This window comes from Dryobates pubescens, chromosome 39, assembly GCF_014839835.1.
Source record: "Dryobates pubescens isolate bDryPub1 chromosome 39, bDryPub1.pri, whole genome shotgun sequence".
NCBI classification, from domain to species: Eukaryota; Metazoa; Chordata; class Aves; order Piciformes; family Picidae; genus Dryobates; species Dryobates pubescens.
Window position 1 is genome coordinate 1,458,509 of NC_071650.1, and position 16,410 is coordinate 1,474,918.

At 54.8% G+C, this 16,410-nt stretch overlaps 1 protein-coding gene across 1 annotated transcript in view; it reads left to right on the plus strand.

Annotated features, from left to right (window-relative positions):
- HNRNPLL (heterogeneous nuclear ribonucleoprotein L like) overlaps nt 1-5,004 on the plus strand; it is a 26,998-nt gene extending 21,994 nt beyond the window's left edge. Inside the window, exons 10-13 of the mRNA XM_054177277.1 lie at nt 1,652-1,853; nt 2,627-2,684; nt 2,803-2,901; nt 4,751-5,004. Coding sequence (XP_054033252.1) covers nt 1,652-1,853; nt 2,627-2,684; nt 2,803-2,901; nt 4,751-4,806 — 415 coding nt within the window. The 3' untranslated portion in view covers nt 4,807-5,004. The remainder of the gene's footprint in view (nt 1-1,651; nt 1,854-2,626; nt 2,685-2,802; nt 2,902-4,750) is intronic.
- Nucleotides 5,005-16,410: the final 11,406 nt, after the last annotated feature.

A 16,410-nucleotide genomic window follows, 5' to 3' on the forward strand; every position in this document is an offset into this window, starting at 1 on the left:
CAGTGGGCAGAGGGCATGAGGTGGCAAATGGGACAGCATCCCCCTCTCTTGTTAGCATTCTGGGGAGCTGGGATGGCCACTTCCAGCTGTTTATTCCTTTATCCCCTAGTTAGTTAGTTATTCCTTTGTTCCTATTTGTTTAGTCCTTTATTCCTGTTCATTCCCATTTAGTTATCCCTCTGTGCCTCTTTAGTTATCCATTTATTCCTCTATTCCTGTTTACTCCTGTATTTATCCCTTTATTCCTACCATTTATTCTTATTTATCCCTTCTTTCCTATTAGTTATTCCTTTATTCCTATTTGTTTATTACTTTATGCCTATTTATTTATCTATCCCTTGATTCATTCCTTTATTCCTATTTGCTTATTCCTTTTGTTCCCATTATTTATCTCTTTGTTATTAGTCATCCCTTTATTCCTATTTATTTATCCCTTTACTCCTATTATCTATCCCTTTATTCTTATTTACCTCTTTATTCCTATTATTTATTCCTTTATCCCTATTTTATTCCTTTATCCCTGTCTATTCCTATGTTTTTATTCCTTTATCCCTATTTATTAATTCCTTTTGTTCCTATTATTTCTCTTTGTTATTATCTCTCCCTTTACTCCTATTTTTCTCTCCCTTTACTCCTATTTTTCTCTCCCTTTACTCCTATTTTTCTCTCCCTTTACTCCTATTTTTCTCTCCCTTTACTCCTATTTTTCTCTCCCTTTACTCCTATTTTTCTCTCCCTTTACTCCTATTTTTCTCTCCCTTTATCCCTGTTTATTAATTCCTTTTGTTCCTATTATTTCCCTTTGTTATTATTCATCCCTTTACTCCTATTTATTTATGCCTTTATTCTTCTCTCTCCCTCTCCCCCCTCTTTCTCTCTCCCTCTCCCCCCTCTTTCTCTCTCCCTCTCCCCCCTCTTTCTCTCTCCCTCTCCCCCCTCTTTCTCTCTCCCTCTCCCCCCTCTTTCTCTCTCCCTCTCCCCCCTCTTTCTCTCTCCCTCTCCCCCCTCTTTCTCTCTCCCTCTCCCCCCTCTTTCTCTCTCCCTCTCCCCCCTCTTTCTCTCTCCCTCTCCCCCCTCTTTCTCTCTCCCTCTCCCCCCTCTTTCTCTCTCCCTCTCCCCCCTCTTTCTCTCTCCCTCTCCCCCCTCTTTCTCTCTCCCTCTCCCCCCTCTTTCTCTCTCCCTCTCCCCCCTCTTTCTCTCTCCCTCTCCCCCCTCTTTCTCTCTCCCTCTCCCCCCTCTTTCTCTCTCCCTCTCCCCCCTCTTTCTCTCTCCCTCTCCCCCCTCTTTCTCTCTCCCTCTCCCCCCTCTTTGGAATTGCAGTGTCCATCAATTTGTCAGCCCAGTGCTATTAAGAAACCTTTATTCATCAGCACACTAAACACAGGCATGCCATGGGCTGGCTGTTGATAACCTGTGTTCCCTGATGGATCTTATCCATCCTTTCTGCTTTGTTGGAGGAAGAGGGGTGGGGGAGGGGGGTGTCAAATGCAGGGCATGTTTTTATCCTCCTCTTTCAAACTGTAAAGAGACATCAGCTCTGTCCTCCTTAGGACACCACCCTGTGTGTGAAGCATGCAAGTCTCCGTCATTTCACAGACTTTATCTATCTGTTTGCAACTGCATACCCCCAACACATCTCCTTAAATCCCAGTGTCTCCAAGCAGCACTCAGTAGTTCCCAGCCAGATCTTTGAGCTGGAGGATGGCACGAGTAGCTACAAGGATTTTGCCATGAGTAAGAACAATCGCTTCACCAGCGCCGGCCAAGCCTCCAAGAACATCATCCAGCCTCCCTCCTGCGTCCTGCACTACTACAACGTCCCCCTCTGTGTCACTGAAGAGACATTTGTCAAGGTAGGGCAGCTGAGGTGGCTCTGGCACAGGGATCACAGGATCAGAGAGTGATAGGGGAGGTCTTCCAGTCCAGCCCTGCCCTGCCAGAGCAGGACCATAGAATCCAGCACAGGTCACACAGGAGCACAGCCAGACAGGGCTGGAAGGGCTCCAGAGAAGGAGACTCCACAACCTCTCTGGGCAGCCTGCTCCAGGGCTCTGGGACCCTCACAGGGAAGAAGTTCCTCCTCATGTTGAGGTGGAGCCTCCTGTGCTGCAGTTTCCATCCATTGCCCCTCGTCCTGTCACAGGGCACAAGTGAGCAGAGCCTGTCCCTGTCCCTTCCTGATCCCCAGTCCTCAGCTATAGACCTTGATCAGATCCCCTCTCAGTATGGTTTAGCTGAGGTGGTGGTGTTGGGTCATAGGCTGGAGTTCTGCACCATCTCAGAGGTCTCTCCCAGCCTCAATAATGCTGTGAGTCTGTGTGACCTGCCCAGTGTGACCCTGCTCTGGCAGGGGGGTTGGACTGGATGATCTCTGGAGGTTCCTTCTAAGCCCTAGCATTCTGCACCTTGTTTTCCATTCTGTGGAGTGCTCCTCTAAATCAGAGCTGCAGCTCTAACCCCATTTTAGGCACAATGAGTTGCATTAAACCCCTGGGAGCTCTCTGGAGATCAGCAGTTTGCTTTCCCCCCCTCTCCCCCTGCCCCCATGTGTCTGTTCCAGGGGGCTGGGAATTCTGGCTGCATTTTCACTGGAGTTTCTCACCTTTGTGTTTTGTTTTGGTGACAGCTGTGTGAGGATCACGAGGTTCTGGGCTTCATTAAATACAAAGTGTTTGATCCAAAACGTAAGTGAGCTTGGCCCTGGGGCTGGGGTGGGAGGCACTTGTTTCCATTCTGAGAAGAGCAGCAGTCAGGAGGTGTTGCTGATCCTTGCCTTCCCTGTTTGATTTCTCACTTGGGCAGCTTCAGCCAAAACACTGTCTGGACTGTTGGAATGGGAATGCAAGACAGATGCAGTGGAAGCTCTCACTGTACTTAATCACTACCAGATAAGAGTCCCAAGTAAGTCAAGTTTCCTGCTTTTCCTCCTGTGCCTCTCTTTTTGGTTTTCCTTATTGTCCTTCATGTTGACAGAATCACAGAACTGGCAGGGTTGGAAGGGGCATCCAATTCCAGCCCCCCTGCCTTGGGCAGGGACACCTCACACCACAGCAGGTTGCTCAGGTTTGGGGAGGTTGAGTAGACTTAGTTAAATGGATAAATAGTTAGGGGAGGTTGATTAGGCTTAGTTAAATGGATAGTTGGGGGAGGTTGATTAGGCTTAGTTGAATGGATAAATAGTTGGGGGAGGTTGATTATAATTAGTTGAATGGATAAATAGTTAGGGGAGGTTGATTATAATTAGTTGAATGGATAAATAGTTAGGGGAGGCTGATTAGACTTAGTTAAATGGATAGTTGGGGGAGGTTGATTAGGCTTAGTTAAATGGGTAAATAGTTTGGGGAGGTTGATTATAATTAGTTGAATGGATAAATAGTTAGGGGAGGTTGATTATAATTAGTTGAATGGATAAATAGTTAGGGGAGGTTGATTATAATTAGTTGAGTGGATAAATAGTTAGGGGAGGTTGATTATAATTAGTTGAATGGATAAATAGTTAGGGGAGGTTGATTAGACTTAGTTAAATGGATAAAGAGTTTGAGTAGTAAGAGCAACAATGGTCAAATCCTCCTCATGCATAGCAGAGTGTTTGGGAGTCTGTCTGCAACCAGATCCATCACTTTGATTTTATGGACAAACTGCTTGTCAATCATGACAAATGAGTTATTAGTAACAACAAACAGCTTGGCAGTAATAACAAACAACTTACCACCACCAAGAAACAAGTTGCAATTAACAGCTTATTAATAACCATCAACAACTTAGCAGTAACCATCAACTATCTCTCCATCAACAACTTGGCAAGAACAGCAGACAGCTTGGCAATTAACAACCTATTAATAACCATCAAAAGTAGCACTAGCAAGAAGCAATTTCTCCATTAACAGCTTATCAATAATAACAGACAGCTTACCAATACCAATCAACAACTTATAACACCAAACAACTTAGTAATAACAACAAACTACTTATCAATCAACAACTTAGCCATGAACAGCTTAGCAATCACCATAAACAGCTCATCAATAACCACAAGCAGCTTACCAATTACAATAGGCAATTTATCAATAATAATAATAAACAAGTTAGCAATTAGATGACCTGCAAGTAAGTGGTATTGATCAGTTGTGTTTGCAGGCCCACTGGCAGGGGGAGGTGCCTTGATCAGCAGGGGAGCTGGGCCCACAGCACAGGAAGGTCCTGGACCGGATGGAGAGGGTCCAGAGGAGGCCACAAAGATGCTCAGGGGGGCTGGAGAGCCTCTGCTGTGGGAACAGGCTGGGAGAGTTGGGGCTGTTCAGCCTGGAGAGGAGAAGGCTCCAGGGAGACCATAGAGCAGCCTGCCAGGACCTGAAGGGGGCTACAAGAAGGCTGCAGAGGGACTGTCCCCAAAGGCCTGCAGGGACAGGACCAGGGGCAGTGGTTTGGAATGAGAGCAGAGCAGATTGAGATTGGATGTGAGGAACAAGTTCTGCACCAGGAGGCTGCTGGAACACTGCAGCAGGTTGCCCAGGGAGGTGGCTGAGGCCTCATCCCTGGAGATGTTGAAGGTGAGGCTGGGCAGGGCTCTGGGCAGCCTGGGGATGTCCCTGCTGAGTGCAGGGGGCTTGGGCTAGGTGGCCTTTGGAGGTCCCTTCTGACCCAAACCATTCTCCGCCCCCCTGTCCCCCACCCCCCTGGCTCCCTGTCCCCCTCCCTGTCTCACTGATTCTCTGACTCTGTGCCTCTGTGTTGTGTTGTCTCCTGGCAGATGGCTCCAACCCTTACACCTTGAAGCTTTGCTTCTCTACCTCCTCCCATTTGTAGAGAAGAGGGCAGCACGTTCAGAGCCACGGTCACCCGGATCTGCAAGCCTCCAGACTACACTTTGCTCACCAAGCTCCACCAGTGGTTGTTCTGATGTTGCCTTGTTTCCACTCTCTTCTAATCTCTTTGCTCTTGTTTTATAATAATGGATGTTCCTTCAGAAATACAACAACAAAACCCCAGGGTTTTATTTCTTATTCCCCCCCCACCCCCACACTTCTTCTTCTGAGCTGCCCCCAGGCAGGGTTGGAAGATTCCTTCCCCCAGGGATTGTAATTCCCACAGGCTGTGGAGGAACTAAATGCAGCCAGCAGCTTACTTGTGCTGTGCTTTGGCCTTGCCCCTCTAAAGGAAACAGCCTCAGCCCCTTTCTTTATGTTCAAAAGGCTCTGGGATCCATCCTGTGCCAAGCCTTCCTGTGATGGCCTTTCATAGCCAGCTCCCTGAGCTGGAGCCACCCATTCATTCCCACAGGGTCTCTTCCTCTTGCAGCTGCTGCTGTGAGGCCTTCCTTTCTGGCATGATTTATTTCACTGATTTCTTTTCTCTGCTCTTCCTGGAGCAGCTGCAGCCTGAGCAGGTCTTGGTGCAGAGGAAGGAGTGCCCCTGCAGCAGGGGAGTCAGCAGCTGATGAAAGAGGCAAGAGAATGAAGCCTCTTTCCCAAAGCATTTGGGATGCTGGCAGCAGTGGTGAGAGCAAACCTCTGAGCTGGGCTTTGTAGCATGGAGGATTGCTGAGGCTGGCAGCTGCTGCAGCACACAGGATGGAATTGATGTCACAGATAGAAGCCAAGGCCTGGGGGGTTGTTGTTTTCTCTTGCCCCCACCTCACTCTTCAAGGTGGTGGTAAAATGCAAAGGCAGGTCTCTGTCTGCCACCTGGGCAGTGGCACTGAGGGCAGCCTCAGCAAGCTGCCTGATGACTCCAAGCTCTGTTGGTTGGTGCAGGGCACTCCCTGAAGGGAAGGGATCCATCCAGAAGGGACTTGACAGGCCTGAGAAGTGGCATGGTGCCAACTGCATGAGGTGCAACAAGTCACAGGGCAAGGACCTGCAGCTGGCTAGGGCCAAGCCCAGGCACAAAGCCAGGGTGGAGTGGCTTGGGAGCAGCCCTCAAGGAGATGACTTGGGGGTGTTTGTTGAGGAGAGTCAGAGAATGGTTTGGGTCAGAAGGGACCTCCAAAGTTCATCCAGTCCAACCCCCCTGCACTCAGCAGGGACATCCTCCACTAGAGCAGGTTGCCCAGAGCCCTCTCCAGCCTCATCTTGACTATCTCCAGGCATGGGGCTACAACCACCTGCCTGGGCAGCCTGTTGCAGTGTTGTCAGTGTGAGGCTGCTGGAGGCCTGGAGCAGGCTGCCCAGAGAGGTTGTGGAGTCTCCTTCTCTGGAGCCTTTCCAGCCCCACCTGGCTGTGTTCCTGTGTGCCCTGCCCTGGGTGCCCCTGCTCTGGCAGGGGGCTTGGGCTGGGTGATCTCTGGAGGTGCTTCCAAGCCCTGTGATTCTGAGGCCAGGAAAATCAGTGTTCCCAACAGCCTCATCCTCTCCTGGGCCTGCTTGGAGCTGTGCCTGTGGTTTGAGCCTAGATCTGCCGTCTGGGAGCTCAGCTCCTGAGTGAAGGAGCCTGTGGGAGTCTGCCCCAACACAGCCCAAGCCCTAGAGAGTTGCCCAAGCTCTTAGTCTTGGGGGCGGCTCAGAAACTTGTCCACTCTTGTCCCATCTACCTCTTGTGCAATGTGCTGCACACAGCCCAGGGGCAGCTTTGTAGCAGGGGTTGTGCAACACAGGAGCCCAAGCTGCTGGCAGTGCTGCAGCTTGCTTTGTGTCCTTGCCAGGCACAGACCAGGTGTCAGTGCTGAGATGGGAGGACAGGCAGTGGGGAGAGGTTGATGCTGTGTGTTCCTGGCAGGTACTGCTCTTACCTACTGTGTGAACAGGGAGCTGACCACAGCAATAAGAGCAGGGCAGGCACACCTTTGGCTCCTGGTTGTGCCAGCAGGATGCAACCACCAGGCCGATGGCATCCTGGCCTGGAGCAGGAACAGTGTGGCCAGCAGGAGCAGGGAGGTCATTCTGCCCTGTGCTCAGCACTGGTTAGGCCACACCTTGAGTCCTGGGTCCAGTTCTGGCTCCCTCAGGTTAAGAAGGACATTTTGATGCTGGGAGGTGTCCAGAGAAGGGCAGTGCTGGCATGGAGAAGTGAGCAGGGCCTGCCCTGCTGGCAGGGGACAGCAGGTGGCAGCAGGAAGTGTAGGCTTTTCTTGCTCTGGAGTGCCAGGGACTGCAGGGTGGCAGAGTGCAGCCCCTGGCTGGCTGCTGGGGTGAAGTGGCACAACACAAACTCTTGCTGCCTCGGGTAAGTTGTGCCCTGCTTGAGGCTGGGGGTGGGCATGGGGTGACCTCATGCAGCATCTGCACTGCACCAGCAGCAGGGATACCCCATGAGGCTGGTGAGATACTGGCACAGGACCTCTCCAATGCTTGTGACTCTGACAGCCTTCTCCGAGGGTGTGCCCAGCTGGGGGGAGGAGGGGAGGGCAGTGGATGTTGTCTGCCTGGACTTCAGCAGTGCTTTGGACAGTAGCTCCCATCACAGCCTGCCAGGGAAGCTTAGGAGGTGTGGGTTGGAGGACTGCCAGTGAGGTGGGTTGAGGGGATGGGGCCAGGCTCCCTTCAGTGGTGCCCAGTGGTCACAAACTAGAACCCAGGAGGTTCCACTTCAACATGAGGAGAAACTCCTCTGGTGTGAGGCTGCTGGAGCCCTGGAGCAGGCTGCCCAGAGACTCTCCTTCTCTGGAGGCTTTCCAACCCCACCTGGATGTGTTCCTGTGCAGCCAGCTCCAGGCTCCCCTGTGTCAGCAGGGGGTTGGACTGGACCATCGATTGTGTGGCTGGGTGAATGCCCCCTGCCATGCAACGTGCCAGGCTGGCCTCGGGGGTCAAAGTACTGATGGCTTAGTGTGAGCAAAAGGCAAAAGCAGCTGTGAGCTCCTCCTGCCCTCTGAGCAGGGTAGAGGCCCTCCCTGGCAGGGAGGAGCAGCCTGCTGAGGATGGGATAAGGGAGCACTGGGCACTCTGACAGCTGCCTGGGCAGAGCCTCTCCCAGAGCTGCTCAGTGCCGTGCCCGCTGGTGGGCATGCTGCCACCCCCAGCCTCTGGCACTGGCACCATGACCCCAGGCTGCTTTCCTTGGGGCTTTCTGCCAGCTCTGGTTTGCTACAGAAGCAAAGGGCATCTCTTGCATCATCATCACCGCTCTGGAAGGGGTGAGGGCCGGGCAGGGGCTGGCCCTGCCCCGGGAGCACTGCAGGATCGAGTGGGTGCTGCGGCTCTGGCCTGCTGGAGGTGGAAGCAGGCACGGCTGTGGCAGCTTCAGGCACGGCTGTGGCAGCTTCAGGCACGGCTGTGGCAGCTTCAGGCACGGCTGTGGCAGCTTCAGGCACAGTGAGCGTGGTCCTGTGGGGTCACTGCATTCACACTGTGGCCTCAGCTTGGCTCTTTCAGGTAGATGCTGCCAGCCAGGGACCTGGCTGCCCAGCTTGGGCCCACCCTCCCCAGCCCAGCACCCAGCCTGGCAGGACATAGCTCAAGCCTGCTTGGTGCTGCCAAGCACCAGCCCTGCATAGAGAATCAGAGAATTGCCAGGGCTGGAAGGGACCTCAAGGAGCAGCCAGCTCCAACCCCCCTGCCATGGGCAGGGACACCTCACACTGCAGCAGGCTGCTCACAGCCACAGCCAGCCTGGCCTGAAACACCTCCAGGCAGGAGGCTTCCACCACCTCCCTGGGCAGCCTGTGCCAGGCTCTCACCACCCTCAGGGGCAAGAACTTCTTCCTGACATCCAATCTGAATCTACCCATTTCTAGTGTCTGAGGCCCTTCAGAGCTGAGGAGTGGCTCAGTTTAGTGTAGAATTGTCACCCAGTTGATCAAGGACCCCAAAAAGTGCTGGTGGGAAGCAGCCTGTGGAGATCTCTGAGCCAGCCAAGCCTTGGAGCCAGTGACAGGTCAGAGCAGCCAGGGTACTGCAGAGCTAAGGCTGAAAAGCTTCCAAGGATGGAGACTCCTCCTCTCTGGGTGCATGTCCTGGGGCTGCAGCACCCTTCTGGGGAAGGAGTCTTTCCTAACACCCTGCCTGAACTGGCAGGGCTGCACCCTCTGCCTCTGGCTTTGTCTTGATCTGGAGAAGAGGAGGCTCAGGGGAGACCTCATTGCTCTCTACCTGAAGGGAGGTTGTAGCCAGGAGGGGGTTGGTCTCTTCTCCCAGGCAACCAGCACCAGGACAAGAGGACACAGTCCCAAGCTGTGCCAGGGGAGGTTTAGGCTGGATGTTGGGAAGAAATTCTTTGCAGAAAGAGAGATTGCCCCTGGGAATGTGCTGCCCAGGGAGGTGGTGGAGTCCAGCTCTGGCCACACTGCTTTGGATGCAGCCCAGGCTGCCCTTGGCCTTCAGTGCTGCCAGTGCCCACTGCTGGCTCCTGTCCAGCTTCTCCCCCCCAGCACCCCCAAGTCCTTCTCTGCAGGGCTGCTCTCAATCTCATCCCCCCCAGCCTGGATTGGTACTGAGGGCTGCCCTGACCTAGGTGCAGGACCTTGCCCTTGGCCTTCTTGAACCTCCTGAGGCTCTCCTGAGCCCAGCTCTGCAGCCTGTCCAGGTGCCCCTGGCTGGCTCCCATCCCATCCTTCAGCCTTACCAACCACCCCCCTCAGCCTGCTGCCATCTGCACACTTGCTGAGGGTGCAGGCAGCAGGGTCAGCCTTGGCACTTTGGCTGCACAGCTTGGTGGGCATTAGGCTGCTTCCTCTTCTCCCCTCTGTGGGTCTCATCTCTGGGCAGCTCAGCACAGCTACCCAGTCCTCAGGCATCACTCCTCTCTGAAGGATGGCATCAGATGCCCAAGGCTGTTTCCCCAAGGTCTGAAAGATTACACTGGAAGGTTTCTGGGTGGAGATGTCCCAGGGCTGAGATCAGGGACAGAAATGTAAGGTCTGGGTTATCCAATCTGCTGTTAAGTAACCAGTCAGGGGCACTGTGCCTGCCAGGCAGCTGCAGCTGACAGTAGGGCTGCAGGCAGGCAGTGGTTGGCAGGGCTGCTGTCCCCTGGACAAGAAGAAGAGGAAGGAAAAGCAGTTCACAGAATGACAGAATTGTTAGGGTTGGAAGGGACCTCAAGGAGCAGCCAGTTCCAGCCCCCCTGCCATGGGCAGGGATACCTCACACTACAGCAGGTTGCTCACATCCAGCCTGGCCTGAAAAACCTCCAGGCAGGAGGCTTGGATTTGATGCCAGAGGTTGGATCCAGACAGTTCCCTCAGTGTGCTCAGTATCAGGCTCCAGGCCTGGCTCAGAGCAAAGCAGAGCACTCAGCCAGCCCAGCCCTGGAGGGTGCTGCTGGTGGGAGAAGCTCAGGTTCCCACCTGATTTGGGGTTTGCTGGAGGTGCTGCCCTTGCTGGGTCTCATGACAGCCTCTGCTGACAGCTATTGAGGTCCCCAAGCCCTTGGTGAGGCAAGCATGGCCGTGCTGGTCCAAAGCTGCAGAGGAGGGACTGTGACCATGTGGTTAAACTGCATCCCAACACATCCTGGTGGGCTGTGTCCTAGTTTGGAGCCACCAGCTGCCTGGGGAGTGGGCACTGGAGCGAGTGCAGAGGATGGCAAGGAAGCTGGGAAGGGCCTGGAGAAGAAATCTGATGAAGAGCCACAAGAAGGTCTCCTTGGAGCCTTCTCCAGACTGAACAGCCCAAACTCTCTCAGTCTGTCCTCATAGGAGAGGGTCTCCAGCTCTCTGCTCATCCTGACAGATGATGTGACAGAAGAGGGAACAGCCTCAAGCTGTGACTGGGTAGGTTTAGTCTGGACAGTAGGAAGAATTTTTCCCCATCAAGAGTGGTCAGGCACTGGGCTGAGCTGCACAGGGAGGTGGTGGAGTCCCCAAGCCTGGAGGTGTTTAAAGGTGGTTTGGCTGTGGTGCTTGGGGCTGTGGTTTAGGGGTGAGCCTTGCAGAGCAGGGTCAGGGGTTGGGCTTGGTGCTCCTGAGGCTCTCTTCCAACCTGAATGTTTCTGTGCTCTGTGATTCAGGGCAAGAGGCCAGAGGAGATCTTTTAGCCCTTCCCAAGGAGTAAAATCAAAGTGCTCCACCCTGGACTGGAAGTTGCAATGGGAATTCTCTTCACAAATCCATACAAAAGGCACTCAGGTATCAGGAAGACTTTCACAGGTTAGGCTCAGCCCTTCCCCTGCACCTACCAGGCTAGAACCTTCCAGAACCCTCCACCCCCCTCAGCCTCAGCAGCCCAAGAGCAGCCACACTGTGCCCCCCCAGCCAGGAGATGGAGAGGGCAGAGGGAGAGCTCTGGCTGTGCACTGCCTTAAATAGAGAGGTACAGGGAAAGAGGATCACAGATGGCAAGATCCTGGGACAAGCTGCCTGTGCCCCTGGGACTCTGCAGCCTCTGGAGGACCTTTCTTTGTGGTTCTACCAATTAACTCTTGATTGCCCTCAACCCACAACGAGCTGATGCAGCCTGACCCAAGAGCCTCTGTTGGAGGGGGGTTTCCCTTCCAGAGAAGGAATCACAGAATTCCAGGGGCTGGAAGGGATCTCCAGAGAGCATCCAGTCCAAACCCCTGGCCAGAGCAGGGGCACCCAGGGCAGGCCACAGAGGAACACTTCCAGAGGAACACTTCCAGGTGGGGTTGGAAAATCTCCAGAGAGGGAAACTCCACAACCCCCCTGGGCAGCCTGCTCCAGGGCTCTGTCACCCTCACAGTCACAAAATTTTTCCTCCTGTTTCCATGGAGCTTCCTCTGCCTCAGCGTCCACCACTGCCCCTTGTGCTGTCACTGGGCACCACCGGGCAGAGCCTGGCTCCAGCCCCTGGGCACTCACCCTGCACATATTTATTAACACGGATGAGGTCACCTCTCAGTCTCCTTCAAGCTAAAGAGCCCTCAGCTCCCTCAGTCTCTCCTTGTAGGGAAGATGTTTCACTCCCTTAATCACCCTCGTGGCCCTCCAGAAGAAGAGTTGCAGCTCAGCTTCTCGACTGCTGCGGGAATTCACAGTAGAATCTCTCTCCTAAGCACAGCTCTCTCCAGGCATCTCCCGGACTTCTGTGGGAAGCAACCCTGGGAATACATCACCTGCCTTCTCGTGAACGACCTGCAAATCTTGCCCAGCAGAGCCAGGGCCCCGCGGCTGCAAAGGATGCAAATGCACTCCGCTGTGTTAATTAGCATCCTTTGTACGGCAGGGCAATCAGCCTCAGCCCCGCGGGCAAGCAGGAGCCAAGTCTGCGCGGGGCTCAATCCCCTCCCCGGGGGAAAGCTGCAGCACTTCCCTCGAACCAGCAGCGCACAGGGAGGCTTCTGCTGTGCCCCGCGGAGGGGGAGCTGGATGCAGTCTGAGGGATCAGCTGAGCTGCCAGCACAAAACATCCTCTGCTGAAAGCTGCCACCAGTGCCGACAGGAGGGGTCCCTAGTAAGCACCTGCAGCACACGAGCAGGCACTCTTCCTTTGTTCCACTAAAGAGAAACACCCAGACACTGAATTTTCCCCAGGGAGGCTCTGCCCTGGCTCTGAAGCCTCTGTGCTGCTGGGGGGCTTTCTCCTTTCATCTCATACCTGCAGCTCTGGGGCCCTCAACACTGGAAGGACAGGGACCTCATGGAACAGGTTCAGAGAGGGCCACAAAAATGATCAGGGGCCTGGAGCAGCTCTGCTACAAGGACAGGCTGAGGGAGCTGGGGGTGTTCAGCCTGGAGAGGAGAAGGCTCCAGGCAGACCTTGGAGCTGCCTTCCAATAGCTGAAGGGGGCTACAAGAAGGCTGCAGAGGGACTGTCCCCAAAGGCCTGCAGGGACAGGACCAGGGGCAATGGTTTGGAGTGAGAGCACAGCAGATTGAGATTGGATGTGAGGAACAAGTTCTGCACCAGGAGGCTGCTGGAACACTGCCACAGGCTGCCCAGGGAGGTGGTTGAGGCCTCATCCCTGGAGATGTTCAAGGTGAGGCTGGGCAGGGCTCTGGGCAGTCTGCTGTAGTGGAGGATGTCCCTGCTGAGTGCAGGGGGTTGGACTGGCTGAGCTTCTGACCCAAACCTTTCTGTGATTATACAATTCTGTGATCCCAAGCTGTACCTGGTAACCTGATCTCTGCACACTGCAAGGTGTAGCAGCAGCACTGGCAGTGTGGGCACCACTGGGCATTCCTTGCTCCCTTAGCCTGGCTGTATGCAGCAGCTCTGTGCCTTGGAGGAAGGCTGTGCAGGTTCAGTGGATGGCTTGGTCTGGAGGAGAATTGATGGGCATCACAGTGCCAGCTGGAACAATTCCTCTTTTTCTAGGACAGGAGGTTGGGGAGCCAGAGCCTGATGGCTTGTGAAAGCTCTTCCTCTCTGGTGGCCTTGACGACCTAAGGAGCCATTGGGAAATGCCACCAAGGGGTCCTGAACTCTAGAGGTGCTTAGAGGTCAGGTGAAGCACAAGAGGGGAGAAACACAGCCCCCTGTAGTGGCATTTACCATGTGGGTGCACACTCCCCCCTGGCAGAGAGGCAGGGCAGACCTCAGGGCAGCGCAGGCAGACGTGCTCTGGGTGAAGCTGGGGGCTGCATCTCTGCTGTGGGGCAGCCCTGGGCTGCAGCAGCTGTGCTGGCACTCTGAAGCAGCTCTGCAGCCTCCACAGAGCCAGCATCCAGCCCAGGTTTTCAAAGCAGCCTCCTCTTTGTGTGCTCTTGCCTAACTGGGAGATGGAAATCACCCTGGATTTAGCCAGACCCCCAAAAGACAGGAGTGGGCTGGAGCAAAGCTTCAGCTGGCTACGGAGGTTCATTTGCAGGCCAGAAGAGAAGCACTTAGCTGTTTGATCCTTTGAAGGCTTCTCTCACCCTGCCAAGGAAGGCAGAGCAGTATGGGGGAGAAAGCTGCCATGTGAGACCACCACCTCCACCAGTGTGGGCTGTGTGCCACCACCCCAGAGAGTCTCTGAGTCACAGACTGCAGTGGGGGTTGGGAGGGAGCCTCCAAGGGCATCCTGTGCAACCCCCCTGCACTCAGCAGGGACACCTCCAGCTAGAGCAGGCTGCACAGGGACACAGCCAGGCTGAGCTGCAATGGCTCCAGGCATGGGGCTTCAAGCCCAGCCCTGGGCAGCCTGTGCCAGTGTCTCCCCACTCTCCTTGGGCACAACTTCCTCCTGAGGGCCAACCTCAAGCTGCCCTGCTCCACTTTCAAACCCTTGCCCCTGGGCCTGGCACTCCAAGCCCTTCTGAACAGTCCCTGCCCAGCCTGCCTGCAGCTCCCCTGCAGATCCTGAACTGCAGCTCTGAGCTCTCCCTGGAGCCTTCTCCTCTCCAGGCTGAACAGCCCCAGCTCTCTCAGCCTGATCTCCCTAGCAGGTACCTGACAAGCAGCTGTGGCTCTGTGGCCTACTCACTGCCCTTCCCCTGGCTGTGCCACAGCCCCTTGATCCTGGGGAGACTGCTCAGTGGCTCCTGCAGGGTGAGAGTCGATGATGGCCATTTCAGAGGTATTTGGCACTGGGGCTGCACTGGGAGAGCCCAGGAAGCTGGGCCAGCCCCTCCTGTGAAAGCACCTGCAGGTGATGCCTGCAGCTGGTGCCTAGCAACAGCAGCTGGTGCTCTGACAGCAGCCAAAAGCCACTGTTGTTTCATCCCTCCTCCCCAGAGGAGCAGATCTTGAGTCATCACCAGGGGACAATGGGGTATGTCTCCCACTTGGCTTGCTAGAAATGAGTGGTATGCTGCTCCCTGCCTCTTGAGCATGTGTGCTGCTGCCACCTGAAAAGGCATCTTGGCATGTGGGACAGCTGCAGATTCCAGAGACTGGGTAAACTGATGGATGAGCTGATTCTCCCCCCTGCCCTCCCAGCTTGCTTTCTGCTCCAAACAGTCTCTCTGCTTCCTTGGAGCTCTCTGCAGGAGCATGAGGTTTCAGTGCAGGCTGTGCAGCCATCCAACGAGAGCTGGGCAGGCTGAGAGCTGCCTGCAGGCAAACCTCAGGAAGCTCAGTAAGGACAAGGGCAGGGTCCTGCATCTGGGGAGGATCAACAGCAGGCACCAGGGCAGGTTAGGAGCTGCCCTGCTGGAGAGCAGCTCTGCAGGGAAAGACCTTTGAGTGCTGGTGGACAGCAAGTCCTGCATGGGACAGCAGTGTGCCCTTGGGGCCCAGAGAGCAAATGGGATCCTGGGGTGCAGCAAGAGGAGTGTGGCCAGCAGGGCTGGGGAGGTTCTGCTCCCCCTCTGCTCTGCCCTGCTGAGACCACACCTCACAAGGTGCACCCACCCCTGCACAAGGGGCACTGGGGGCAAGCTGCAGCAGAGGAGGTGCCACAGGAGGGAAGAGAAGGGAAAACTTTGTCAGTGTGAGGCTGCCCAGAGAGGTTGTGGAGTCTCCTTCTCTGGAGCCTTTCCATCCCCACCTGGCTGTGCTCCTGTGTGCCCTGCCCTGGGTGCCCCTGCTCTGGCAGGGGGCTTGTGCTGGGTGATCTCTGGAGGTCCCTTCCAACCTCTAGCACTCAGTGATTCTGAGATTCCATTTAGGCAAAACTAAACTCTGTGTATGGTTTAGGTTGCTGTCACTTCAAGGTTGCATCTGCAGGACCAAATAAGTCAGCACAGCTCCAGAGCCTGAAGAACAGTGGCTGTGGGGGGGATAGGTTTGGAAGGCTGTGGCCCACTTCCCATGCTGATTGATCAGGGAAATGCATTGTCCTAAGAAGGGAGAGGGCCACACTGACCAGTTTCATGGGGAAGATTGACATGACCTTTTGAAATAAGAAACCTCACAGCCCTAAAACCTTCCTGCAGCAAAGGCAGCTGGCTTTAACAGGTGGTCTTTGAGAAGGGCGCAGGAAGGTCGGTTTGGGCTTATAGAATCAGAGAAGTGTCAGGGTTGGAAGGGACCTCAAGGAGCAGCCAGCTCCAACCCCCCTGCCACGGGCAGGGACACCTCACACTACAGCAGGCTGCTCACAGCCACATCCAGCCTGGCCTGAAACACCTCCAGGCAGGAGGCTTCCACCACCTCCCTGGGCAGCCTGTGCCAGGCTCTCACCACCCTCATTTCCTGACATCCAATCTGAATTTTTCCACTTCTAGTTTTGCTCCATTCCTCCCATTCCTGTCACTCCCTGACACCCTAAAATGTCTCTCCCCAGCTTGCTTGGAGCCCCCTTCAGACACTCCAAGTTAATTCATCTCAGTGCCATCAGGAATTAATGCCTGGAGCAGAAAGGGCCTCAGGTTGCCCCTGAGGTGTAGGATGGACACTAGGAGAAACTTCTTGACTGGAAGGGTTCTCAAAGCCTGGCGGTGGCTGAATGCCCATCCCTGGAGGTGTTGGAGAGAGGCAGAGAGGTGGTGCTGAGGTTCAGCCCCAGCCTTGGCAGTGTTAGGGACTGGTTGGGCCTGATGATCTTGAAGGTCTTTTTCCAAGCAAAGCAACTGAGTGATCCTGTGGCTCGGCTCTGCCTGCTCTGGCTAAAGGCAGCCTGGCTGTAGCACGGAGCAGGAAGGTTTCGCTGCCCACACCCAAGGCCATTTGCGATCCAGGCACTAAGATCCCGAGGATCTGAAGGTCTCCT